Source organism: Marmota flaviventris, chromosome 8, assembly GCF_047511675.1.
Source record: "Marmota flaviventris isolate mMarFla1 chromosome 8, mMarFla1.hap1, whole genome shotgun sequence".
Taxonomy (NCBI): Eukaryota; Metazoa; Chordata; class Mammalia; order Rodentia; family Sciuridae; genus Marmota; species Marmota flaviventris.
The window spans coordinates 14398617-14423879 of NC_092505.1; the positions used below are offsets into that span (position 1 = coordinate 14398617).

The window sequence follows — 25263 nt, forward strand, 5'->3', positions numbered from 1 at the left end:
TATTCAAACCCTTTCATCATTTGCCTATTTTCTCAAAAGAAATATAAAACAGTATTTTCAAACATTACCATTATATTTGTTACTCAACTTAATGGAGTTATCACATTAGCTGTGGGACTTAAGTCACTTAATGTGTGTAGTGACCAACTGCCCTTGCATGGCCTGCTGCCTGGTTTTTTAAATTTCAGTACAGCCACGCCTATGCGGTCACATGTTATCAGATGCCACTTCCCACAAAGGAATGGCAGAGTTGAGTACTTGTGACAGACCAAATGAGCCCCAAAATCATAGAGTTTAACTATCAGGCCCTTGATGGGAAAAGTCTGCCAATTCCATAGTAAGCAAGTGGATTTTCTTAAAGCAGGTCCTCTAAGATTAGTAAGGAATGTTGAAAAAACAAAGACCATGTACAAAAAGATTTCATTTATTTTTATAGGATATGTGCTATTACGTGTATTGGTGACATAAGCCCTTGATTAATAGTTCAGAATTATATTATTTTTGGTATTTCAAAGGATTTTTGCTTTTTTTGGTACTGGGAATTGAACCCAGTGGTGCTTTACCACTTAGTCTCGTCCCCAGCCCTTTTTATATTTTGAGACAGGGTCTCCCTAAGTTGCTGAGGCTAGCCTTGAATTTGTGGTCCTCCTGCCTCAGCTTCGAGTTGCTGGAATTACAGGCCTAAACCACTGCACCCAGCTCAAAGGTATTTATTTTAGAAAACAGTTTGGTTGACTGGTTTTTACATAAACTCATCAGAGTTAGGAATGATGCAAAGTTTTCTTATTCATAAAATTCTAAAATGTTGAACTATACAAGAAGTTCTGGCAGGCTTGATGTTCTAAACCTGGTTGTAACTAACCTGGTATTGGCTAACTTGGGTAAAAAAGGAATTTTTTAGAAGGACAATTTGTAGACTTTCTCTGACATGCTGGCATAAAAGAGGATTTGGTAAACTACAGTCTAAGTTTGTCCTATGTTATACTTTGATAACAGCAAATATTTAATGTTATCTAGTGCAGTCAAGGTAACTTAAAAATCTAAGTAATAAAACAAGTTTTGGAGGAAGTCAGTTTATTGATGGGTCATGATCCACCACCCAAACATTAAGCACAGAGGAATTAAATAATTCAAATTTACTTTTCAGAAATGAAGCAAAAAAAAAACCACAATGACAATACAAAAAAAAAAAAAAAAAATTCACTGAATTTTTAAGTGCTTTCCCTTTGATACTTAAATAAACATGATTTCTTCTGTCAGGTATTTAGTATTAAGTGAACATGATTTGTAGTCTTTAATTTTTTATTGTTACTAATAACAGCCATTAAAAAAAAAGCCACAAATGCATTTCCAAAGAAAGCACTTTTTTGTTGTTACAATATTCTCTCATAGAATAAGAGGTATGCTTGTGAGTTGAGAACTTTAGCTGTAGGCACAGCTTGCACATGTGTGTCGCTGATGTGAAACCACTGCCCTTTGGTTGTTTCCATTTCAAAATCTGTCAAGAAGAAAATATAAAATTAAATGGGAAAATTCAAATTGATTATTTTCTGATTTTGCCATAATCTGCTTAATGCCTACATTTTCCAGGACAACTTACCTTGTGGAATGTCTCCATGAAGAATGAGATTAGAGAGATGACTATTTGCAGTTCTTGCCTTGGCATAGGCAGTGTAATGCCCCGACCTCATAGTACCACTGTGTTCAACAACTCCATATAATGAATATAGTACTCTTGTGTTTTCTTCTGCAACATTCTTTAAAAATGAACAGAATCCAAAAGTTAGTTCGAGTTCCATTTGTACAGGTGTCATTGGCAAGGTAAGTTTACACTAGTCATCCTTCCAGAGTGTAGAAATTATTCATGAGTCTGAACTTAATTATTTTCTCCCTTACTTCTTCTTAGCCTACAGATACTTCTGGGATTTTTTTTGTTTGCTTTGTTGTTGTGCGTTCCCACCCACCCCCCCCCAGAAAGTTGGCATTGCTGTTTCCCTCCTGTAGAAACCATAAGCCATGAGCTGCAAGTCCTTAACAAAACAGCAATGTCATTTGTGTACCAAAAACCAACGCACATTTTTAGATGCCCTCTAGGGACAGAAGCACAAACTCTCAAGAAGTACTCACTTTCCTTTTTCTTTAAAGAACACATGCTATAGGGCTATCAATAAGGACAAGCATTCTTCAAGACAAGGGCCAATTACAGGTTACTCTCAAAAATCCTTAGAGTATCACAATCACTACATTCATCTTTATGCCTCCATATTCACCAAAGAACTTTTTACTTCATTCTAAATCCTGTCAGCTTTCCAGATATTTCTGTGTTCACTGGAACCCTCACAGAATTTTCATTACCATTCCATTTTAGCTACTCATCATGATCACAACTAGATTCTGGGCTTTGGTCATCACTCAAAACTGTTCAACTTCAGAATCTTACTAATCTAGTCTCAGTCCATAATTCTATTCAACTCTCACCTCAGGTATTCTGTACTATTTAATCTAACAAGATCATCTAGTCCTCCTCTTATTCTGGCCTGTGAGACTTCTTTTGTCATCATTGTCATCATCACCATTTGCAGTATACACTTTGCTATTCAAGATGTGTGTGAAACAGCAAAAGCGGGCACCACCTGAGAATTTATTAGAAATACCATCTGGAGATGGTATTTCTCCACTCCAGCCGTACAAAATCACTTTGTAGGTCGGATTCCCAGGTGATTTCCTATGCACATTTAAAGTGTGAGAACTCTGACCATGTGTGAGCTACCTGATTCTTCCATGGATGCCCTCTACAGCTATGGTCCCAACTATTCACTTCCTTATCTCTAATCTTTTATTCTTTTACTATCCTCACCTCCCACTTCAGAAAAACTGAGACACAGCATACCCAACTCCAAGTTGTCCATTCTCAGGAAACAATCCTCTCCCTTACGTTCAAAGACCAAACTCCAACCCTCAGCCCTCCTAGCTTCCTCTGATATCTTCAACTTCTAGATTTTCCTCTAGGCTTACAAACCTACTTAAGTCTTAGAGATTTTTAGAAATAATCTTCAATGGTCCACCACTTTTTCTTTTCAATAAAGCTTCCAATAATATATACATACTTGATCTCCATAACCCACGGAAGTTCCAATGCTATTCTTAAAAATTCATAGCATGACCTCTATGCTGTCTAGTTGTTAGTTTTTAGTCCCTTTCTCTGATATTCTTGACACTGAGTTCACACTTAGTCTTTCCTTGAAACTTGAGCACATGGCAATGGTATTTTCGGCAAAAGATGGATTCCTGGTGACCTTGTATTCAAAAGTAATGAGAGGTATTTCCACTTACCAGCTAAAGTAACCTAGCCTTGTGGTGATAATAATAATAATTACAATTTACTCACCCACTCTGAAATCACACCTTAAAGAATGTTAATTGGGAGGGAGGAAAGTAAATTCTCATCATTTTAAAATTCACACAGAAAGTATCCTCTCCTACCTTTGTCCTGTTCACTCAGATGTTCAGAAGCTCTGCCCTTGGCTACCTGATCTTTTTCTTCAGGCTCTATATAGTACACAAGTGATCCCATCTTACTACTTTTTTTTTTTTTAATGTTTTAAATTTGTTCTAATTAGTTACACATGACAATAGAATGCATTTTGGCACATTATACATAAATGGAGTATATAACTTCCCATTCTTCTGGTTGTCCATGATGTAGGGTTACACAGGTCGTGTAATCATACACACACACATAGGGTAATAGTGTCCATTTCATTCTACTATCATTCCTAACCCCATACTCTCTCCCTTTCCTTCAGTCCCACTGTCCAATCCAAAGTATCTCTATTCCCCCTTTCCTTACTGTGAATTAGCATCCACATATCAGAGAATCCATCTCACTTCTAATCACTGCCTACATGATTTCCAAACCTGTATCTCCAGCCCTAAACTCTCTGCCCTTGGGCTTCAGATATGTTTCCTAGACATTAACCTCATGAATATTTCAAAGATATCTGATACTCACTGTATCCAAAACTGAACTCATTGTCCTTTCTCCACTTTCTAACCCGTTGTTCTTGTATTTCCTAACTCAATTTATAGCATTCTGTCTGCCTGTTCATACAGGCTACAGCAGTCACCGTCAACTGCTTCTGTGCCACACCAGCATCCAGGTAAAGGCCTCTGTCTCACCTTGCAGCACCAAGCAATTCTCAGTGGTTAATGTTGCTGTATCCTGAAATATTCACCTTCTCCTTCCCCTGCCCTACTTTATAAGCCTCATTACTTACTAAATGAATAATCCAACTTACTACCTCTAGAATTTCTCTCCTAAAACCCAGTCTTCATATGTCAGCACATAACCTATGTTTTTTTTTTTTTTTGTGTGTATATATATATATATATATATATATATATATATATATATATATATATAAAACCTCGTCACCCCATTGCTTTAAACTCCTCAGGGTCTCCTTGCATTACTAAGAAGTTCCTCATCATGAAACTCTTCATAACTATCTCACCTCTCAGGCTTCATTTCCCTACTTCCCTATACCTTCTATAAGCTAGTCTAGAACTGCTAACATTGCCAGTCCCTGCACACTATTCTACACTGTTATGCATTTGTTCCTGTTGTTCTTTGTGCCTGAAGTAGTCATGTCATTTTGACTCATCTTACTAACTTTTACTTTAAATATTAGTTGATGCGTGGTCTACTTTGCAGGGCTTTCCGAGAATCACTAACATGTTGGATTAAGTTCACATCTATTCTATGTATAATAATCTGAACACTCGACCATATTTATCTGATTTCTCTTTAAAGAATTTGCTTTAAAATAAGACCACTCTCACCTACCTTACATTTAAGGGTACAAAAAGGAGCCAAATCTAAGATTTCCGGAAACTTTATGTGTTTGTTAACTTTGCGTAGGTTAAAACCAGCCTAAAAGAGAAGGACAAACAAATTCAATTCTTACCCTAGAAAGGTGTACATGTTAAGTAGTACCCGCCTCCAATATCCAAACATGAGCATCTAGTCCTGGTTCAGTCTTGGAGATTTGTTTTTGATCCACTTTGCTAAGTGCATGTATCTCTCTCTTTCATTCTCACACACACACCCCAGAACATTAAGAAAGCTGGGCCAGGCATAATGGCTGCAAGCCTGAAATCTTAGCAACCAGGGAAGCTGTGGCAGGATCATCACAACTTCCAGGTTGAATGTTTCTACCTCAGTCACCCAGAAAAATCAGATTAGAAGTTTAGAACAGAATTTGAAAGTCACACTGCTATTGCAAGAAAAGACTGGTTCACCAAAATGATGCAAGTCCAAAGTATCAATATCTTTTTATCAAGGGTCAGTAAAAATAAAATGTCATACACAAAACAGAAAAATAACTATAATATTCCTGAGTGTGAGATTTAAGTATTACACTGCCTTTTTTAAGTCTGGAATTAAGGTTAAAATAAGGTACTATAAAAAGAGCAGCATGAGTTCTAAGAAAAGTGAGGAAGAACTATACCTAAATGCCGCCTCTTCCTCTCTGACAAGCACTTGCTCATATATGTGTGTGTGTGTGTGTGTGTGTGTATACACACACACACACACATACACTTATTTCTTTGAAGACAGAATTAAAGAAAACCAAAGAAACATTAATGTATTAAAACAATAACACAGTAAATATTATATACTTAAAACAAATCTGGGATAACAAATGGTACCTGCTGAAATCTCTTTAAATGAAGAGTGAGAACAGGAGGAGCAAGAGAAATTAGCATCTGCTTTTTGGCATTGGTATAAACATGTTTTCTTTCACCTAGAGAAAAGGAGAAATTTTAGCAAATGAAAGATTATTTTTGACTTCTGAAGTATTCAGTTTGCTATAAAATCAGATATCTAAAGCAAGGATCAGCAAACTGTAAAGGAAAAGATATTAAATATTTTACGCTTTTGGATCAAGGGGCAAATATATCCAAGGATGTTTTCTAGATATTTTATATAGAAAACAAATTTCCCATAAATTTTTATGGATGAAATGAAAATTTAATAAATTAAGTCTTGAGTGCACTCTATTAAGAGAAGAACAAAATTACTTTAGATGACATATAACATTTTGGTTTGTTAGGGTTTGAAATGGCTGTTCCCTTTCATCAAAAAATTTACAAATATTCGCTTATAAAAAACATTTTTGAGGGCTACAGGTATAGCTTAATGGTGGGGGGCCTGCGTAGCATACATGAGACCCTGGGTTCAATCCCAGCAAATGCTTGTTCTCACAAATTCTTTTTTAAGTGGAACATCATCAAATTGGTTGACTAGAAGTGCCTCATGCATTTCCCTCCACAAAAAAAAAAAAGCCAAATTAAAAAAAAAAAAAAAACTATGCTTTAGCTCAGATACCACAAAAACACAGGTAGATGCTAAAATTTGGCCTATGGACCTTAGTTTGCCACTGCCTTCTCCAAATCAAATAATTCTATATGGAAAAAAAAATTTCCCACAAAAGCAATATGTTTCCTTTTTATATCTACATGTCAATAAATTAAAAACTAGGATTTTAAAACACTTCAACCACTTTTAGTAAAAGTCCTCAGGAATTTGTAGCCCTTTCCTATCTCACTTACCCAACTTAAAAAAATAAAAAAGGGAAAGGGAGGAAAAGAAGAGGAACTGTCAATGTCTGTTTCTTATTTGATGGAAACTGTACAAAAGGATGGTCACTCTAGTCCTTTGCAATAGACACATCCCATAAGTACGCTAAAAAGTTCAAGCATGACTTCCTGGATGCAAGGGAAACAAAAGATGATCACAAATGCTGACAGGGAGCTATGGATGCAAGGAAACACTATCTGTCAGGAAGCTGTGGTGACTGCATTCCAGTGAGATAATCTACCTTTGAGAAAGGTGATGGACAGTACACTGTCCCACTTAACCTACTGCTGCTGTGATGTCACAGAATATTAGTCACCTCAATAAAATTCTTCTTTCATTCTTCCATTGAAACATTTACCTACAAGAAGGCACTTATTCATGCTATCCAAATCCTGATAAGATCACAACAGAAGACTACTCCATCTCTACAGTGCAAAATGTACCCCTTCATATTAATTTTATTTACAGTAAGAAAATCTAAATACCTTTTGTATTTGCCTTTGGTCCATTATATTGCCTCCGTGTGCATACTTCACAAAGCAGTTTATTTGCATCTCGAAGTTTCTCATTACGGGTGAACTGATATAAACAATGTTGAACTGAACACTCATCAGTGTTCAAAGTGTCTCTATTTGCAAGAGTACAGAAAGCAGTTTCTGGATCTTCATTTACAACCTCATATACTTTTGTCCCAGAAGTATGACTGTCATTCAGAATCTCTATATCTATTTCATCAGGTTGAAGAACAGCATTTAAGTTAAGGTTTTTGAAACCACTGGAAATGTCCACCTCTCCATTACTCCCTTCTTTCAGAAAGGTATCATTTAAATTCCTAGTACATTCAGAGGGAGATGATGCCAATTCCTCCAGATCATTATCCATATCGATATTTTTAATATCTATTTCCTCTATGGACTTTTGATTGTCAGTTATATTTTCTATCATTTTTTCTTGTCCATTCAAATCTTTCTGATTAACACAAAATTCTTTATGTGTAACTTCCTCTTGTGAAATATGGTTGGATTTAATTTCTACTTCTTCCTGAAGTGACATTTCAGCCTCACATTCATTGTCTTCAGGATGGTCAATGGTACAGATATCATTCAAATGAAGAACTTTTCCTTGAATTTTTTGTTGCCTTCGTTGGTTCTGTGTAAAAGGAATATAAAACATTACAAAGGCGGGGGTGGGGTGGAAGGGGACAAAAAAATGGAGACACAGGAATAGAGCACATGTACCACATCAAATTTTGCTATTTACTGATCAAAAATAATTTCATAAGGAGGAGTTCACTATCAGAATCTCATTATAAAAGTTCCTTGGCTATCAGGGTTCAAATAAATTATGAAGAAAAAGTCTTAATATGAAATCAGAAACAATCAAAAAATTGTTGCACTGGGGAAATAGAAATATGCAAGGCAGGCATAAACCCTTTTTTTAAGAGAAGTGATCTAGACAGAGTACTTCAACTATTAAACCCAAGCAGCCAAGAATTACACAATGTGGTAGATTTTATTGTATTCTCAACAAAAGATGTATCCATATAACTTATGATTATGATTATTTGGTCAAAGTTTCACTAAGATAAAGAATAAACTGGGCTGGGGATGTGGCTCAAGCAGTAGTGCGTTCACCTGGCATGCGCGGGGCGCTGGGTTCGCTCCCTCAGCACCACATAAAAATAAAATAAAGATGTTGTGTCCACCGAAAACTAAAAAATAAATATTAAAAAATTCTCTCTGTCTCTCTCTCTCTTCAAAAAAAAAGAGAATAAACTGAAAAGACGCGTAAGTACAGGACTGCTCTGGACAGAAGGATGGATGACAAAGTTAATAAAAAAGCACAGAGGTCACCTGGACACATGTACAGAGGACAATCAAGGATTTTCCCCCTAAAAATCATCCTTTTCTCTCTTTTTTTTTTTTTGCCTCTGTAGCCTATTTCCTCTTGAGGAAAAGCAAAGCTATTTTATCAAAATTCCTGTTTTCTGAGTACCTAAAGACTCAAAGGTGTTGGCATTTTTGGCTGTAATTCAAAGGATAGTCTCTGTGAGGCTAATCTATAATACCAAAAAGATGAAGAACAACACAAGATGACACCAAACACTCTAACGTGTGACAGTAAAAATAGAGGAACAAACAAATAAAAAATGGAAGAATAATTCAAAAAAAGGAAAGATAAATAAAATGGCTCTGAAACATGAAAATATGCTTAACCTCATTTATACTAAAACAAATGCAAAATAAAATTGCATTGAGATAGTATTTTCCACCTACTAGACTAGAAGAAAAGATTGATATCACCCTGCTATCAAGATCAGAAGAAACAAGTGGTGGTGTGAATATAAATTGGTACCTTTGTGGAAGACAACTAGAAAATATCTATTGAAACTACAAATGTAATCCTTCTTCTCAAAATTTACCCTAAAGGTGATATAAGTACAGGGTTATTCATTACAGCAATGACCAAAATAGCAAATACTAAAAACAACCAAAATCAACAGAGAAACAGCTAAATGAATTATAGTACATCTATAAAACAACTATAATGCAGCAGGGAAAAAAAATGAAGACACTTTCTATCCTGAAATGAAATGGCATCCAAAAATCTAAGTAGGTATATAAGCAAACAAAAAACAGGACCAGAACAGTGTTTTTAGTAAAAAAAAAAATAAAATAAAGTTTCTAATATATTTGTATTTCCTTATATTTTCCAAAACAAATCCCAGAAGAGTACATGGAAAACTAAATACAGTAGTTATCTATGTCATAAAATGATAGTAGGTGACTTAAGTTACTGTATATCTTTATATATTTTTAAATTTGTAAATGTCAAGTGTTAACAACTCAAAAAAACTAAGTTGAAAATGAACTAAGTTTATTAAAAACAGTTATCACACATGATGCCAGATTAAAAAAAGAAACGCAACTTTTCTTCACATACACTCAAAGCAATTTCCCTGCAGATAAGACTAAATGAGCTAATTCTATAATTGTCAAATTCAGACAACTCAATAGTTCAGAATGTAAAATAAGAAAAGCATGCTTTTTCCAGTTACACACCTTGGCTTGCTTTTTGGCTTGCTTCTTTGCTTTTTTCTGTAAGTGCTTACTTGTTCCTGAAGGAATATCATGCCTCTCTTTTATGTAACTGTCATTATCTTTTTCTTCCTCGCTGTCTTTATCTTCATCCTCCATTGTCTTTTTCAGATTTTTATCATTTATACTTTTCTTACCACTCTTAAAATACGGAGAAAATATTGGTTAATACCAAAACTTTATATCCACCTGGTGGTTGAAAGAAAATTCATATTACCAAAAATTTTTTTACTTCTATTTTATACTAGTTTTACTTCCACAATATTTGAAAACATGCCTAGGACAAAATGCATTCATCTCACTTACTAGAAAGCAATCTTCACATACTGAGAAAGAAAGCAAATAAAACAGCAAAAAAGGAACTTCACATCTAAGTGTAATAGAAAGGAATACAATGGATGTTACTAACTACACGCTGTATCACATTGTAAATGAGTCCATTTCTAAATGTCTTTTCTATTCATAAATGATTTATGTATCAAACTGCAGGTACTTCTTTTAATTCTTTTCTTTCCTTGTATGTAAATGATAGTTTTACAGAAAAAGAGAATAAAGTAAGTGTGGTGTGATTTTAACCACTAAGTAATGAGGCAAGGGATCCCTACTTCACAGGAAGTTGAACGATTTATCCCACATTCATGAAATGTGTCCTTTTCCCTACAACCACTTAAAGGAAGCCAAACTAATAAGGCTTAAAATTGAGATAATAATATCTATTTAATATTTATGTACATAAGACTGCAATGGATCTGTGGTTAGCCTTAAATAATAAATAATAATTTTAATGGGAGGAAAATACTTCCCTATGGGTAAAGCAATCAAGTTAATTACCTATGAAGAATTATATACATATCACCCTTTCTTTCTTAAAAGAAAAATATATCCCATTCTTGATTCAAATCTGAAAATTTATTCTATCGCAAGTAAATTTAAGAAAAACTTCTTCATGGACTAGTAATAATAAATTTGAAAAAGGTGACAAGGTTTTTTTCCCCATAAAAAATCTAACAGAAACAAAAAAAAAATCTACTTCAACAAAATAAATTTCATAGTCTTACCTGATCATCTAAAACTGGGAGAGACAAATCAAGGAAAGATTCATGAACCAAAGAAACCTTAACCAAACAAAAAAGAAAATGTAAAAGGAAGGAAGAAATTCACATTAAACATTACATATTAAGATCCTCCCCATTTGGGTGAAGAGGAAGTAGGTTTTAATAAAGGGTTATGAAAATTTGAAATGAAAAAAATACACAATTTTGAGGACTTCAGATTAGGGGAAATAAATTGAAAGATTAAAGCAACTTCAAATTTTAGAAGTGCTAAAATTTTCCAGCAAAAAAACATACACATTTGGATAGTTCAACAAAGAATATTCTATGAAGTTAGATATTTCCTTTTTTGAAGGGAACAATAAACTGTTTTCAGGAAACATTAATGAATACATGCAGCCCACACTATATCCACTTACAGTGCTGCACTCATCACACATGATTGTACTAGTCAGTTCACCACCAAAGATACGGTCCACAAAACTTGGTATTGATTTTTTCTTTTCATAATCTGTAGGAAAAAAGTTTATAATTACTCTATGTAATTACTTGAATAAGAAAAGGTAAAACTATTTACTTACCTAACTCTAAAATTTTTCATTTCTTATCCAATAATTTTTCTCCATTCATAATTAGCATTATTTATCTTTATACTATAGAAGTCAGCAGCTACATATACTCTGCCTCTAGACATAACACAACTGAACACAATCACCTTTTATGAATTAAGAAAAGAAATGTTCTTATCGATGATCTCTTAGTCAGTGTGAACCAAATAGTGCAAGTCGTGAGACTTTCTATATACTAATACCTCCTCCAATAGTAAAATGAGCAGATCAGAGAAGGATGAATGTCTAGCTCTAACATTCACTGATTTTCTAATAAAGACACTGGTACCAAACTTGGAGACAAAATGCATGTAACTTACTTTGTAAACTCTAAAACTACTTTTATAATTAAAAATAAAAAACTCAGGAAAATATTTCAGATGAAATCTTCCTTTTGATTTTTCTAAGTTCCCAGAAAGAATCTTGACACGCTTAATGTAAGGTGACATAATTTTATTACCTAATCACTCATTTTCCAAATATATAAAATTTATATGTATTATTCAAATGATAAGTTTCCACTGATATAAAAACATCCTTTTATAATAAATGGACACAGGAGCCACAATTCTCTACTACTGGCCAGGCTCTCTAGGGTACCAAAAAGGTAGAATTATCAACAGTTGATTGGAACCACAACTTTATAATACGGTACCCCTTAGTCACTTATGGCCATTTAAATTTAATTAAAACTAAATATCAATTCAGTTCTTCAGTTTCACCATTCAGATTTCAAGAGCTCCAGAGCCACACGTGGCTAGCAGCATCTACACAGGACAGAATGTGGAAGAGTTCCATCACCACAGTAAGATCTAAATCTTTATCTGTCCTAAATCTTTATATGTCACCCAACAATAAAATCTAAGTTGGCTCTATGATTAATAATCAGCTACTGACAACTCATATTAGTGTGATTCATTATTTACTGTTAATTATATTTCTAAGGTTTTTAAAAACAAGACTGTGACATCATCTTAGTTCAATCTTTATAAATTTCACTATAATAATGCATACAGAATAAACCAGAAGTTAATTTTTTAAAATATTCACCTATGGAGTACTAAATAATTTTTAAAAATCAACAGTGATGTAGAGAAATTATACGTTAATAATTGAGGATTTGAAATACAAGTGCTGGCAATCTTGTCCTAAGGTACAGAGGAATTCAACTATAGTGTTTTAGTTCAAAAAATTAGACATTACCTTTAACTTTATTTTTTAGTTCTTCATCCAATTTTTCAGTAGAATTACCAAATGCTTTAAGTATTCCTTTACTCACTCTCTAAAAGTAATAAAATGGATATATATATACTATTAAATTTTAAAGTTAATTTCCTTAGAAAATATGTAATCAAGAAAGGATCGGTAGCTCCCCAGATTTACTGAAATAAAAATTAATACTTCCAAAATCACATTTTCAAAATTAATTCAAGGAGCTAAAAAGAATTATGACTCTAACACAATAAATAACCTGAAAAAAGGTACTATCTTATCATTTCAAGATCTTAAATCTATGTAAACCAAAGCTTTTCAAAGCATGCCCACTTCCTTAGGAAACACATTGAAATGTCTTATCCTCGAAAAAGAGTGTTTGCATGAGAGCTATAGGAACTGACTCCAGAACTAGATGTTCAGCTCTGCCATTACAGGCTGAGACCTTGAACTAAGTACCAAACTTCTCTACACACTAGATTCAGTATTATGGAATGAGAAAATAGTAAGAGGACCTACTCCACCGATTGGTTGTGAGAACTACAGACAACAGTGCTCCACTAAGTGTAGCTCTAGTATTAGTTGCTATTATGGTTACTATCACCATTGTGATATTTTATTAATTATATTCACATCACCAAATACATTATTTTACATCCTGGCAACAGACAAAATTTTCTAAATGCAACAAATGTTCCTTAAGTTTTATAAAATGAAAATGCTTCTTACATTCAAAAAACTGCTCTAAATCACACTCGGAAAAAGAAGAAAGATATGCTGCAACTGGGAACTGGTTGGGAAAAATATCAGTTGGTAGAGGCTAGTAAAATAGGACCCTTAAAGAACAATGTTGCTGTAAACCAAATCAGGTAAACTAAAGCATTATGAAAAGGAGAATCATTTCTAATTCTCTTGATCTATTCTAATGAAGAAAACATTAGTTGAAAAAGGCCAGTACAGAAAAAAAATTTAAAAGTACAATAGCTTCAATGACTAGCTTCCACTGCTTAATAACATTTAAATAGCAAATAGCAGACAAGCTCATGAGATGGGATTATAAAATATGGTGGTAATAATATGCTAACTTGGTGTTCTTCTGCTCGCATCCCATCCAGTAAATAGCGAAGTAGCTCCTGGCTGTCTTGCTGCTGGTAGCCCTTAAACCGCACTGCTCTACAGAAAAAGAAAAAAGAAAAAGAAAAGCAACAATGAGTCAATTAAAACATGAAGCTATTTTTAAGAGACCTTAGGATCCTATCTTAATATTAGGGTGTCCCAGTTTTCTCAAAATTCCTGTTTAGTCTAATAATGCCCTTGGCAGATGTAATTATCACATTAAGTACAATTCTTTAAATACAAATGAAATAAATTATAATTAGTATATATATTTACTGGGTTGACTCTAACACCATTAACTTTTTAAATTATTTCTCAGCATTTTACTGATGCATTAAAGGCACAATCAAGTGGATACTCACTTTTTACAGACCTGAGCAAAGAGTTCTTTAGGTGTCACAATTCCCTTTTTGGTCTCTTGCATCTCATTAAGAAACTGGCTCATGGCTAAAGTTAGAGGACCTGGAGGCTCAAGGTTTACTTCTAAGGGTTCCTAAATATGGAAATAAAAATTACATTTTTCAGTCAAATTTTGGAATCACTTACTTTACCCAAATGTAACTAGTTAACATATATTACCAATGTTCCTGATAGAGCTGCCCTATTTAAGTTTGAAAATTATATAAAAAGATACAGAAACATGCCAGGTACAGTGGTGCATGCCTGTAATTCGAAAGACTCAGAAAACTAAGGCAGAAAGACTGCAAGTTTGAGGCCAACCTAGGCAACTTAAGGAGACCCTGACTCAAAATGAAAAATAAAAGGGATGGGGATTTCACTCAATGATAGAGTGCTCCGAGGTTCAATCCCCACTAACTAACACACACACACACACACACACACACACACCCCACACACACACAAAGATAAAATAAACTCTATGGTAAAAGACTATCTTATGAAGAATTCAGCTCTATTTTAGTTTTAGACTATCAGGAAGTTACTACCAAGGAACTGAAAAAGTTAAAGCAAAATGTAAATAATAAAAATGAATTCATTTGGCTACAAGTCACTTTAAAAGATGTTAAAAACAAGGGCTGGAGGTATAGTTCAGTGGAAAAAAATCTGTCTAGCATGTGTGAGGCTCTGGGTTTGAGTCCTAGTACCAAGAGGGGGTAGGGATAAAAAAAGACATTAAGAACAAAAATGCAGGCCTAGAGTTTCACAAATATCAACATTGCCAAAAGTGAAGCAGAGCACTAGCTCACAAAGCAAACAAATGTAAAGGCTCCTCATAAATTCCATTAGCCTGTTCATGTTTAATTTAGTAGTATAAAATAAAAACAAAAGGGCTGGGGATGTTGCTCAGTGGCAGCATGTGCAAGGCCCTAGGTTCAATTCCCAGTACCATGGAAAAAAAACAAAAAGTACAAAATTTTAAAAAAGCAAAAACAAAGAAGTAATGTAGAAAACTGTTTTCTTTGAAAACAGTTCAGAATATAGATATTCACAGAGGAAATTTATATAAAAGTTTTTTTAAAGTACATACTGTTAGTGCTAAATCAGGTGGTTCAATTTTTACAATTGTTCCAGACATTTTCACTTCTTTCAGTAACTCTCTAAGCACTGGTGTTTGTGACAAATTCTAGAATGAAGGATGGAAAAGGGAAATTACATAAAGGCAAATTAATTCATTCAAAATTTCTTAAGTGTGCATTCTACCAAAACATGAACTCAAAACCAATACTGAAATAAAAAGTCATGACCTGTTCTTTCCCCGACTCTGGCTAAAACCCAATTCTGAGCTTCTTCATCACTTCAGAGGGACATTCTCCTTCATCACCTGGTTAGAAGTACCTATCCTACACTACCATCACAATTTTCTCACCACCACTTTTAATTACATTTTTGTTTTTGTAGAAATTATCCTGGGCTTCCCTGACCAAATGCAAGCTCCAATAGGCAGAAGCCATGATTGCTTTAAAACCCCATCACTCCCAGTGCTCACTACTATGGTTTACTCACATGCAATAAACAATTACTTGAGTTATGTTGAATGCATAGAAATAAATTTCATGGGGAAAAAGTTGATACTATAAGTAACAGACCCTATATTTCAAAAGGGCAGGGTGGGGGGGTATGACACTGTCACCTGCATAACTGCATTGAAGAAACATGTATTTCCCAAATTACTGAGTCCTTTCACGGTTATTTGGGAAGAATTCATGGGTGGATTTTCTTTAGTCATGTTTTCCTTCTTTTCTCTTTCTTGTTCATTTTTACTCTCTTTTTCTAATTTTTTGTTTTCAAGTTCAATGTTTCCATTATCCCTGTCTGCTTTAAAAAAAAAAAAAAAAGAAGCAAAAAAATAAGGCAAAATATGTAATATCCATCACATTCAAAGTTATACTTGAAACAGAGCATTAGAATTGGTGACTTTTACCTAATGCCATTGTCACCAATTTTAAAATTTTATGTCTACATTCTTTACTTGTTTGTTTTTTATTGTAATTTCACAGGTAAGAAATGTTCATTTGTAGAGAATTCTTATGTAATAAAAAGGAAAAAGTTTATATGAAAATGTATATTGTTTGGTTTCATTTATCAAACAAATGCTTATATCTCTTCTGAAATTTGTTTATTCATTCTTCTTTTTAGGGTAATTTACCTAGATTTATTAGTTAATGCTTAAAATCAAACAATTCCGGGGGCCAAAAATCAATTTTCAAAAACAATTCTCTATCCTTGTCTAGATCTGACAAAAAAATTTGTGACCACAACTATCAAAAACATAAGCCTAAAGTAAATGCTGTATATCAAATCATTTAATTTAATTATCATGAAGAACTGAGAAGTATATGACCATTAGAAGGAGTTACAAGTCTTTATTTTATTTCAGGACCCACTATAACTTTGTTAAAAGTATACCACCTAAATACAGATCAATAGTAACCCCACAGTCAAAGTCTCCATCCAGACTGTCATCACATATAACTACTCATTTCTCACAACACTATAATGCTTCTCATTCTAATACCTCATAATGGCATAACTTTTCAACATTTTACATTCTATATCAAAAATAGTTTCAGAGTTTTAAAGTCAATCACAACTAACCATTATTCAGCTGCATGTAATACCAGGTAGCATAATAAATAAGTCTAAATATCAGCAGATATATAAATCAACATTATAGTATCTATTAAGAAACAAATTATTTTACCTGGCTTGGGAGTTATAGTACCAGCTTGTTTTCTAACATAATCAACCACTTGGCCCAATCGGTTTGAACTACTATACTGGACTTCATTATCACAGAGGTAACACCTGTGTCCAAAAAGATCACAGAAGAAAAATGATAAATTGACAAGCAAAAAAAGGAGAGCCAGATGACAATTCCTGAAACCCAAAATATGTAATGTCAAATTATTCTATTAAAACAACTGAAAACAAAAATTCTGTTTTCTAAGCTGGGTTTGGTGGCACAAGGGACTTGGGAGGCAGACGCAAGAGGATCCCCAAGTTCAAGGGCATCTAGTGAGACCCTATCTCAAAATAAAATTTAAGAAAAAGTGGCTGAGAATGGAGGTCAGTGATAGAGTACCCACGGTTTGCTCTCTAGTACTACATACACATAAATGCACAAAATCTTTTCCTGAAGACTATAAAGACCATGCATGTGTCTGTGTGGCGCTGAGAATTGAACTTAGGGTGCTCTACCACTATGCCACACCTCCAGCCCTATTTTGAGACAGGGTTTCACTAAATTCTGAGGCTGGTCTTGAGCTCGTAATCCTCTTGCCTCGGTCTCCCAAACTGTTGGGATTACAGACCTGTGCCATTGTGCCCAATGAAAACTATGCATATTATATATGTAGCATAGTTCTAGCTAACTATTAATAAGATTTCTTTTAATAGTTAGCTAAAACTATGCTACATATACATACTGTTAAAAACTCCAGACATTTTACTGGACTGGTTATCATATTAAAGTCAAGTCATTTCTACACATAATGTAAATACACATTATTTATTTTTTTAATATTGTTTAGTTGTAGTTGGACACAATGCCTTTGTTTTATTTATGTATTTATGTGTTTATTTATAGTTTTGATTGTAGATGGACACGATATTTATCTATTTATTTATTTATTTAATTTGGTGCTGGGATCAAACCCAGTGCCTCACATTTGCGAGGCAAGTTGATCTATCACTGAGCCACAATCCCAGCCCTATTTTAGTTATTTTTATGTGGTGCGGAAGATAGAATCCAGTGCCTTACACGTGTTAGGTGAGCACTCTACAACTGAACCACAACCCTAGCCCCACATAATTTAATTTATACACATAATTTAAACTACAGACCTACACCAACAAAATAAATTTTACAACTGACAAATGATGCTCACTGAACACTGTTGTGAAAATAGTTTTAAGTAAAAATCTGTTTTAATGATGTAAAAACACAGAAAAATACATGCCAGTCTGACATTTATTTTCATACAACTCATGGTCAAACTTTTACTTTATTCTCATTTATCTGAAATTTGTTCTTAGCACTGTAACCTTTAAACTAAAGACAACCCACCGTATATTTTATAATCTCATGAGCAAGAAATCAAAAGAACAAAGATCTCTATATTTTCTATATGCTGCAATTTTATGTGTATACAAAAGTAGCAAAAGCGTCTCATAACATCACATCACCTTCTCTAGCCTTCTGTGATGGTAAATACTGCAAGAAGTTTACCTTTCATGCTCCTTAAACATCTTCAAACAATTTCATTTTCCAGTATTTCACATACTAGGCATAGGAACTAACACTCACCACACACTCCAGTTGTCCAAACTGAGAACCAGACAGTGTGGCTCTGATCTTGGTATCATATAGTGCTTCAAAGCATGCTGTTCCTGAGAATTTCTGCCACAGCCCTAGAGAAACAAAATCATAAACCTCAAAGTTACAAAAATTCATGAAAAGAGAAGAATTCATAATTGATCATGAATACAGAAGTGTCTCAAGAACTTATATCATTTTTACAATTTTGAAAATAAAATGTTAAGCTCTAGAAATCTGAATTTTGTTAAAAATTAAATGTCCATAAGCAACTTAGGACATTTACGGAAAATGGTATCTAGAAAACCATGCATTAAAAGTACTCTTCCTCTCTAATTTGTCTTTCCTGTTGCAAATAAACCACACTAACACAAATCGTCATATCTGGTTTAGACCCTTAAGAGTCTCCCAAATATTCTCTTCACTTTAGTATCCCTCATAACATACTTAATTTTTTCAGTTCAATGTTCCTAAAACAAAGCTCCATTCATAACCTATTCATAACTGATAACCCTCTGACCCCAACCTATTTTTCCAATGTTAATTCCCACAATCTCCTGTTTACATATCAGCTATCAGCTAAAATCACAGTAGTTTTATAAAATTTATCTGTGGGAGAAATTGGCAAAATGCTTAATAATATCTATTATTTCTTATGATTATATGTGAATCAGTAAATATTTCAATGAAATTTTCAACTTATAAAATATGGAAAAGCAAATTGGCTCTCTGCCCCATCTTTACCTTCCTGACAAGTCTGCCTAGTAGTCCAAATTCCTATACACATAACCTGCCATCACTAAGGACTGACTGGTAGCCAGATGTTTAGTACCACGACAACAGATGTGAGCAGGTGTAACAGACAGTCATGCACCAGGCAGTCACATACACACCTTCAAGACCAAAGTATTCATTCCCCCCAGCTGCCTGGAATGTGGCCTGATGAGAACTCACAGCAAAGTCCATCTAACCCAAGGATTATCCTTAACAAAAGGGAGTGAACCTGCCCATGATACTCTCTAGGGACAAGCCACCAGTAATAAAGGTCTCTGTATGGGTATAAAGGCTCCTTGCCTTAATTTAGGATATTGCTCAAAGGCCAGAGTTCACTATATAATCAGCTGAGGACCTGTTGCAACAGTTTAATTTAACTTTTCCCTCTGCTTATTCCTGCTTCCTAACTCTTTTAATAGTGTGATACTTGAGAATACTAACCAGTAAACTGCCAACATACAAATCTTACTCTCAAAATCATTTCCCTGAGAGTATGCATCTATCCTAGTTAGCCACAACAGTACTTTTAGATGATACCTTCTAAAACAAGTTTGAAGAGTTTTCTAAAATCCCAAATTGATAAAATCTAAGCATTACCTGATGGCCACATTTAAGACATAGCCAAACTGAAGGATTTTCTTCTGTTTCTTCTTCAGATTTATCTTTTACTTTGTTGTCTGTCTTACAGTCTTGACAAATATTCCATTCCACATTGACTAAAGCCTTTTTCAAATTACCTTGTTCCAATCCTTTTCTAATGTGTCTACATATAGGTTCTATTAAAACAAATAATTAAAAAATGAGGCCAAAAATAGATTTTTATTAATGTCAAAACTTAATTTTTCATTCAAACTTCAACACTGAATTAACCCTATAAACAATCAAATACCCTAAAATCTTGCTTGATATTTGGCTATTATGATAATTACATGACTTTTTCTTTTTTTTTCCTTTTTTCTTTTTGGTGGTCATGCTGGGAAGCGAACTTAGGGTCTCGTGCCTAGACAAGTGTTCTACCCCCAAGCATCCAAGAAAGAGATCTTATTCAAATTTGAAATTTTCATTTTTAAAGTTCTAAATATAATCACTACCATCCCTAAAAATTCACTTCAATTTATCTATTTTTTTTAAAGGAAGGTCCTTTAAATATTTGTTTTCTTTATATTAAAGAAGTTGGAGAGAAAGTCCCTCATTCAGTCAACACTACACCTACTTCAGGCCAGGCACTACACTAGATACTAGGCAACCTAAAAGCAAGCAAGCCACACCTCTTCTCTTTTGAATAGCTCACACTCTGGTAGGAGCAGAAGCTAAATAAATTAATCTGTAAGAATTTCTAAAACATCCTATAGCATCACAAGAGGAGGCAGCTAAAGACTCCAAATTTTTCACAAGGGAGATAACATATACATTCCTGGACTATATTAATAGTAATAAAAAAAATCTCCAATATTGATTAACACATCCTATAAGCTGTGTTAATAATATATGCTAAGTGTTTTACATATAATACTTCCTTAATCCTCACAATCACCCAGAAAGAGCACATTAGTATTTCCAATGACAAATGAAAAACTAATATTTAGAATCCAAGGTCATATAACTACTGACAGGCTATGCCAGAACTTGGAAGAAAGTTTCTGACTTCACAGTTCACACTTCAAACTATGACCTCAGGGAGTAAAGGGCAATCTGAGAACAATCCTATGAATAAAAACCTGCAAATGTTCATGCTGTCTCCCTGAATGGCAGGGTCTCAGAAGGTACAAAAATAAGCAACTGGACCCTGAAACTAAAAACTATATTGGGGTCAAGTGAATAAAGGGCTTTACAAGCCATTCTAAAGGGTTTTCATTGTTTCAGGAACACTGAAGTTTTAGAAATTACTTAAGTAGCACAACTGGCTTTATGCTCAATGAATGTGCACCAAGAGAAAAGTAAAAACAAATGAGATCATGCAAGACAACTGCTGAATCCCAATAGTCAAATTAAAAAAAAAAAAAAAAGCTACCCTTTTGAACTATCAAATCAGCAAATACAAATAATCATAACCAACACTGGTGAAGGTTCAAGTAAATGGGCACTTGATTATGCTGCTAGGGGGCCTATAAATTAGTAAAACATTTCTGAATAGCAATTTAGCAACCCAATCAAAAGAGCCTTGAAAATCATTATACCCTTTGATTCAAAACAGTTCTACTTAAGAAAATAATTGGATGTGCACAGATATTTAACAACAAAGATGTTCATTATTATCCCATTCTTAACACTAAAAAGTGAAAATTTACCTAAGTCTGTAACAGTAGAGAATTAGCTAAGTTAATGAAATACGCACTTGTGACCCTTTACATCAATGGAATTATACACTACTAAAATGCCATAGAAGACTAGTAAATTACATACAAATGTAAACATTAAAATGCAGATTACATAACAATAATATACATTTGATCCTATTTTTATATGTTAAAATCCTTTTAGGAAAACAAATATCCTTTTAGGAATATAAATGTTAAAGATTCAATTAGTGCAATATACCTGAAGATTCAGAGGAATCATCAGTTGGAACAGTTTTTCCCTTTGTCCGTTTCTTTCCCATGCTGGCACTTTACGGATTATTTACTGACACAAAATAACAATCTAGAAAACAAGATACAGTTAGATTGACCAAGAAAAAAAATGTTTTATATTGCTCTAGGAAAAGGAAGTACAGCTAAGCCATATATAATTTCTTGCATGTCTATCACATTTTATAATTTACAAAGACTATTGACATATATCATCTAATTTTTTTAATTGCTTTTTTTTAATCATCTAATTTTTAATAAGAACTTGAGGTACATGGGATAGTACTTCCCTGTCTTCATACCTTGGGAAAATGATTCTTAGCAAAGAAAGGTAAGAGGCTTTCAATAAATCTAAATATCAGGGGAGAGCCTCAGTCTTCATACACAGATCTTGAAAAGTCTCAACACTTGACACTAAGAGAAATCAAACTCCTTACCACATCAATTAAAAACTCTGAGCTGGGCATGATAGTGCACACCTGTAATCCCAACCACTCAGGAGGCTTAGACAAGAGGATTACAAGTTCAAGGGCAGCCTGCTAAGTGAGACCATAACTCAGAAATAAAAAGGGTTTGGGATGGAGCTCAGTGGTAGAACACTTGCCTAGCATGCAGGAGGTCCTCGGTTCAATCCTTGGTACAGCAAAAATATAAAAATTTCCTTAAAAAATAATTCTGAAAGCAACTTCCTAAATAGTTAGAAATTTTACAAAATAATTTCAAACCTACATATAAAAAGTGATGGCATTTTTCTTCACCAGAATTTCCAATAGTATCAGCTAACAAAAAATTGATTACAACTTCATTATCAACTATTTACATTACTATAGTATTGCCAAAATCACTTTGGAATACAAATATGACTGTACATCAAATCTTCACTATTTTAATCAACAATTCAAAATTAGAAAACAGGAAAAATGCTGAAAAAATACATATCTAACATTAAAACTATTAATAATTTTGAAAAGCCATTTTTTGTGCATTAGAATAATGTGTTAGTGACAAATCCTTAAATGATTATAAGGTATTGTACGTGAAATGTTCATTAAAATTCTGATTGTGTAAGTGGAGATTAGGGCAAATTAGGGCCTAGAGAAAACACTGTTACTCTGTGTGTGTGTGTGTGTGTGTGTGTGTGTGCGCGCGTGAAAACCCAGAGTCTAATACATGCAAAGCAGGTGCTCTGTCTTAGTGTCTTAGAAATATTCCCCTTTTTGGCTTTTGGTGCCTTAGTGTAACTGGAGGTAATTCAAAGAGATTTATATAAAAACTGAAAGTACAATTGATAATTATCTTTTCCAAGTATAACTTAAAATGCTTAGAAAATAAATAAATGAACAAAGGAACACAAAAGTATACGAAGATCATACAAAGGAGGAATATTTTATGTACTTTTCCTTACCTTAAAGATAAACATTTAATTGTAGATCTTAGAAAAAAATAGTACCCAAGTTCTGGCCTCCAATCCAACTCCCTCTAATCTGTGCTGCATTCCAGTACCAGATTCGTTTTCCAATAATGCCATTTTTAATCACATCACTCTCTTCACTGAAAGCCTTTAATAATTTCCAAGTCCATATTCCTCAACTTTACCATCACAGTCCTTCATAGTTTGGCCCAAATGCTTTGGCAATACTGACTCTCATTACTCTTTCACCAAAAAAAAATAAAATAAAAAACTACTTGAAGTAATAATTACATGGTGCCTTTGATCTTCCAAGTCTCAAAGTACTTCATAAATATTTTTACATATGATTTCACAACCCTTTAAATGGGTTTCACTAAAGGAAGAAACTCAGAAACAAAATAGTGAAAGAACACAGGGTTACAGAAATGTAACTAAAACACAGATGTTTGGGTTCTAAGATCACCATTCTTTCCCTTCCAATCAAATCCAACTCTTCAATAGCCTCTACTCCAAATACCTTGTCCCGACCTCTGTGCCTTTGATTTCTGAGTTTTCTCCATCCATCCAAAATCTCCAAGCTTTCCTTTTCAATAAAGTCTTAGTCAACACTTCCACTTTAAATAAACCTCTCCACTAAACTTCCCCACTATTTTAGTGTGCACTATTCATCTTGTCCCTTTATCAGATACTTATCATGGGCTGTTTCTTAAATCTTTAACCTGAACATGTCATTTTTCTCTCAGCAATAAGAAATTGTAGGAAAAAACGGTTCTAGGCATTATTTCTGAGTTGCCTGTAGCATCTACCACCAGTGCTAGTATACAGCAGTTCCTCGTAAAATACTTCTTTTTGTTAAAATGGAAAAACAAGAGTACCTGAGGCATAAAGGATGGTTACAATGTGCAAAAGGTAGGTACAAAAGAATGGAGCGAACAAGTTCTGGTGAAAAAGAAAAGGAAGAAGAACGAAGAAGTCAGAAGTCTGCAGTAGTGAAGACAGCACTAGTAAATCTGGTTGCAGTAGCTCACACTCCAAAGGAACACTTGAAAGGCGAATCCTAATTGCTGCAGGTAAAGAACATAGGAGGTCACTAAAGAGGTCCAGTAAAGTTTTGACAACTACAAAGGCAACTAAAGAGACATGAAAAGTACTGTATCATCAGCTATAAAACAACAATAAAGCTACTAGATGTTTTCAGTTGAGTCTCAGGATAAGAGTTAGCATCTTAGTCAACTTACTCTTTACAGAACCGCATGAAAATTTTAAATCAGCACTAGCTCTACCACATCTTATTGATCCAATTCCCTTCTTCTGCCCTCCCAGTCTTCCCCTGCCTACTCGCTTCCATTACAAATGTGTGTGGAAACCCCTGTCAGCAGATCTTTCTTAAACGTGGCTTTCAAGTTTTGCCTAAACTAGTCCTGCCCTGGGAATACGCATCTGGTTTGGAGACAGATCCTATTCTTACTAAGCACAAGGACGCAGCTACAAACCCAACCCCACTCATCGGGCGCTCCCGGTAGCTAGTCAGCCGCCCACCTACATTCCCAGAGGCCGCCACGCCTCCTTCCCTTCCCATCCCACCCTTTCCAACTGTTCCGCACCCACCGGGAATCTTGGGGTCCGGGGTCGAGAAGGACGCCAACACCGAGAATTCATTGGCCAGCTCCTGGGACTGACAGGACATCAAGCCAATGAGAACGTGGCACCGGAAAGGTTAGAGTAACACGCTTAGAAGGGGCCCTTCCAGGGAGAACACGGTTGGGGCAGAAAAATTCGTGCTCTACGAGCGCAGGAGCTCAGAAGAGTGGTGATCGCAAGTCGGTGAAAGCAGAACTTACCCACGGTGACAGCGCCCATAACTGCATCCCCTAATGGGCCTTTGGGCTAGGCGGCCGGCTCCGTCTTCCTCCCGGTGACGAATAGAGAGCAACAGAGCCGAATCCACCGTGCCCCTTAGAAAGCCGGAACTTCCGGGACGCGGCATTATGGGAAGCCACTCGGC

At 34.5% G+C, this 25263-nt stretch overlaps 1 protein-coding gene across 5 annotated transcripts; it reads right to left on the reverse strand.

Moving 5' to 3' along the window:
- Window positions 1-1057: 1057 nt before the first annotated feature.
- Usp16 (ubiquitin specific peptidase 16) lies at window positions 1058-25208 on the reverse strand. Of its 5 annotated transcripts, none has more exons than XM_071615103.1 (19): window positions 25100-25208; window positions 23253-23500; window positions 21819-21920; window positions 19878-20056; window positions 18498-18601; window positions 16893-16996; window positions 15822-16006; window positions 15219-15314; window positions 14092-14222; window positions 13699-13786; window positions 12605-12683; window positions 11213-11304; window positions 10800-10856; window positions 9706-9882; window positions 7129-7792; window positions 5713-5807; window positions 4847-4933; window positions 1601-1757; window positions 1058-1498 (listed from the first exon to the last, which is right to left on the reverse strand). In XM_071615103.1, exons 3-19 carry the CDS (start codon window positions 21877-21879, stop codon window positions 1374-1376), a joined length of 2481 nt encoding a protein of 826 aa, XP_071471204.1. In that variant the 5' UTR covers window positions 21880-21920; window positions 23253-23500; window positions 25100-25208; the 3' UTR covers window positions 1058-1373. The 5 variants fall into 5 exon arrangements, with proteins under 5 accessions (XP_071471204.1, XP_071471203.1, XP_071471205.1 ...); XM_071615102.1 differs by lacking the exon at window positions 23253-23500 and adding an exon at window positions 24134-24322 and having other exon boundaries at window positions 25100-25206; XM_071615104.1 differs by lacking the exon at window positions 23253-23500 and adding an exon at window positions 24867-24933 and having other exon boundaries at window positions 25100-25206.
- Window positions 25209-25263: the final 55 nt, after the last annotated feature.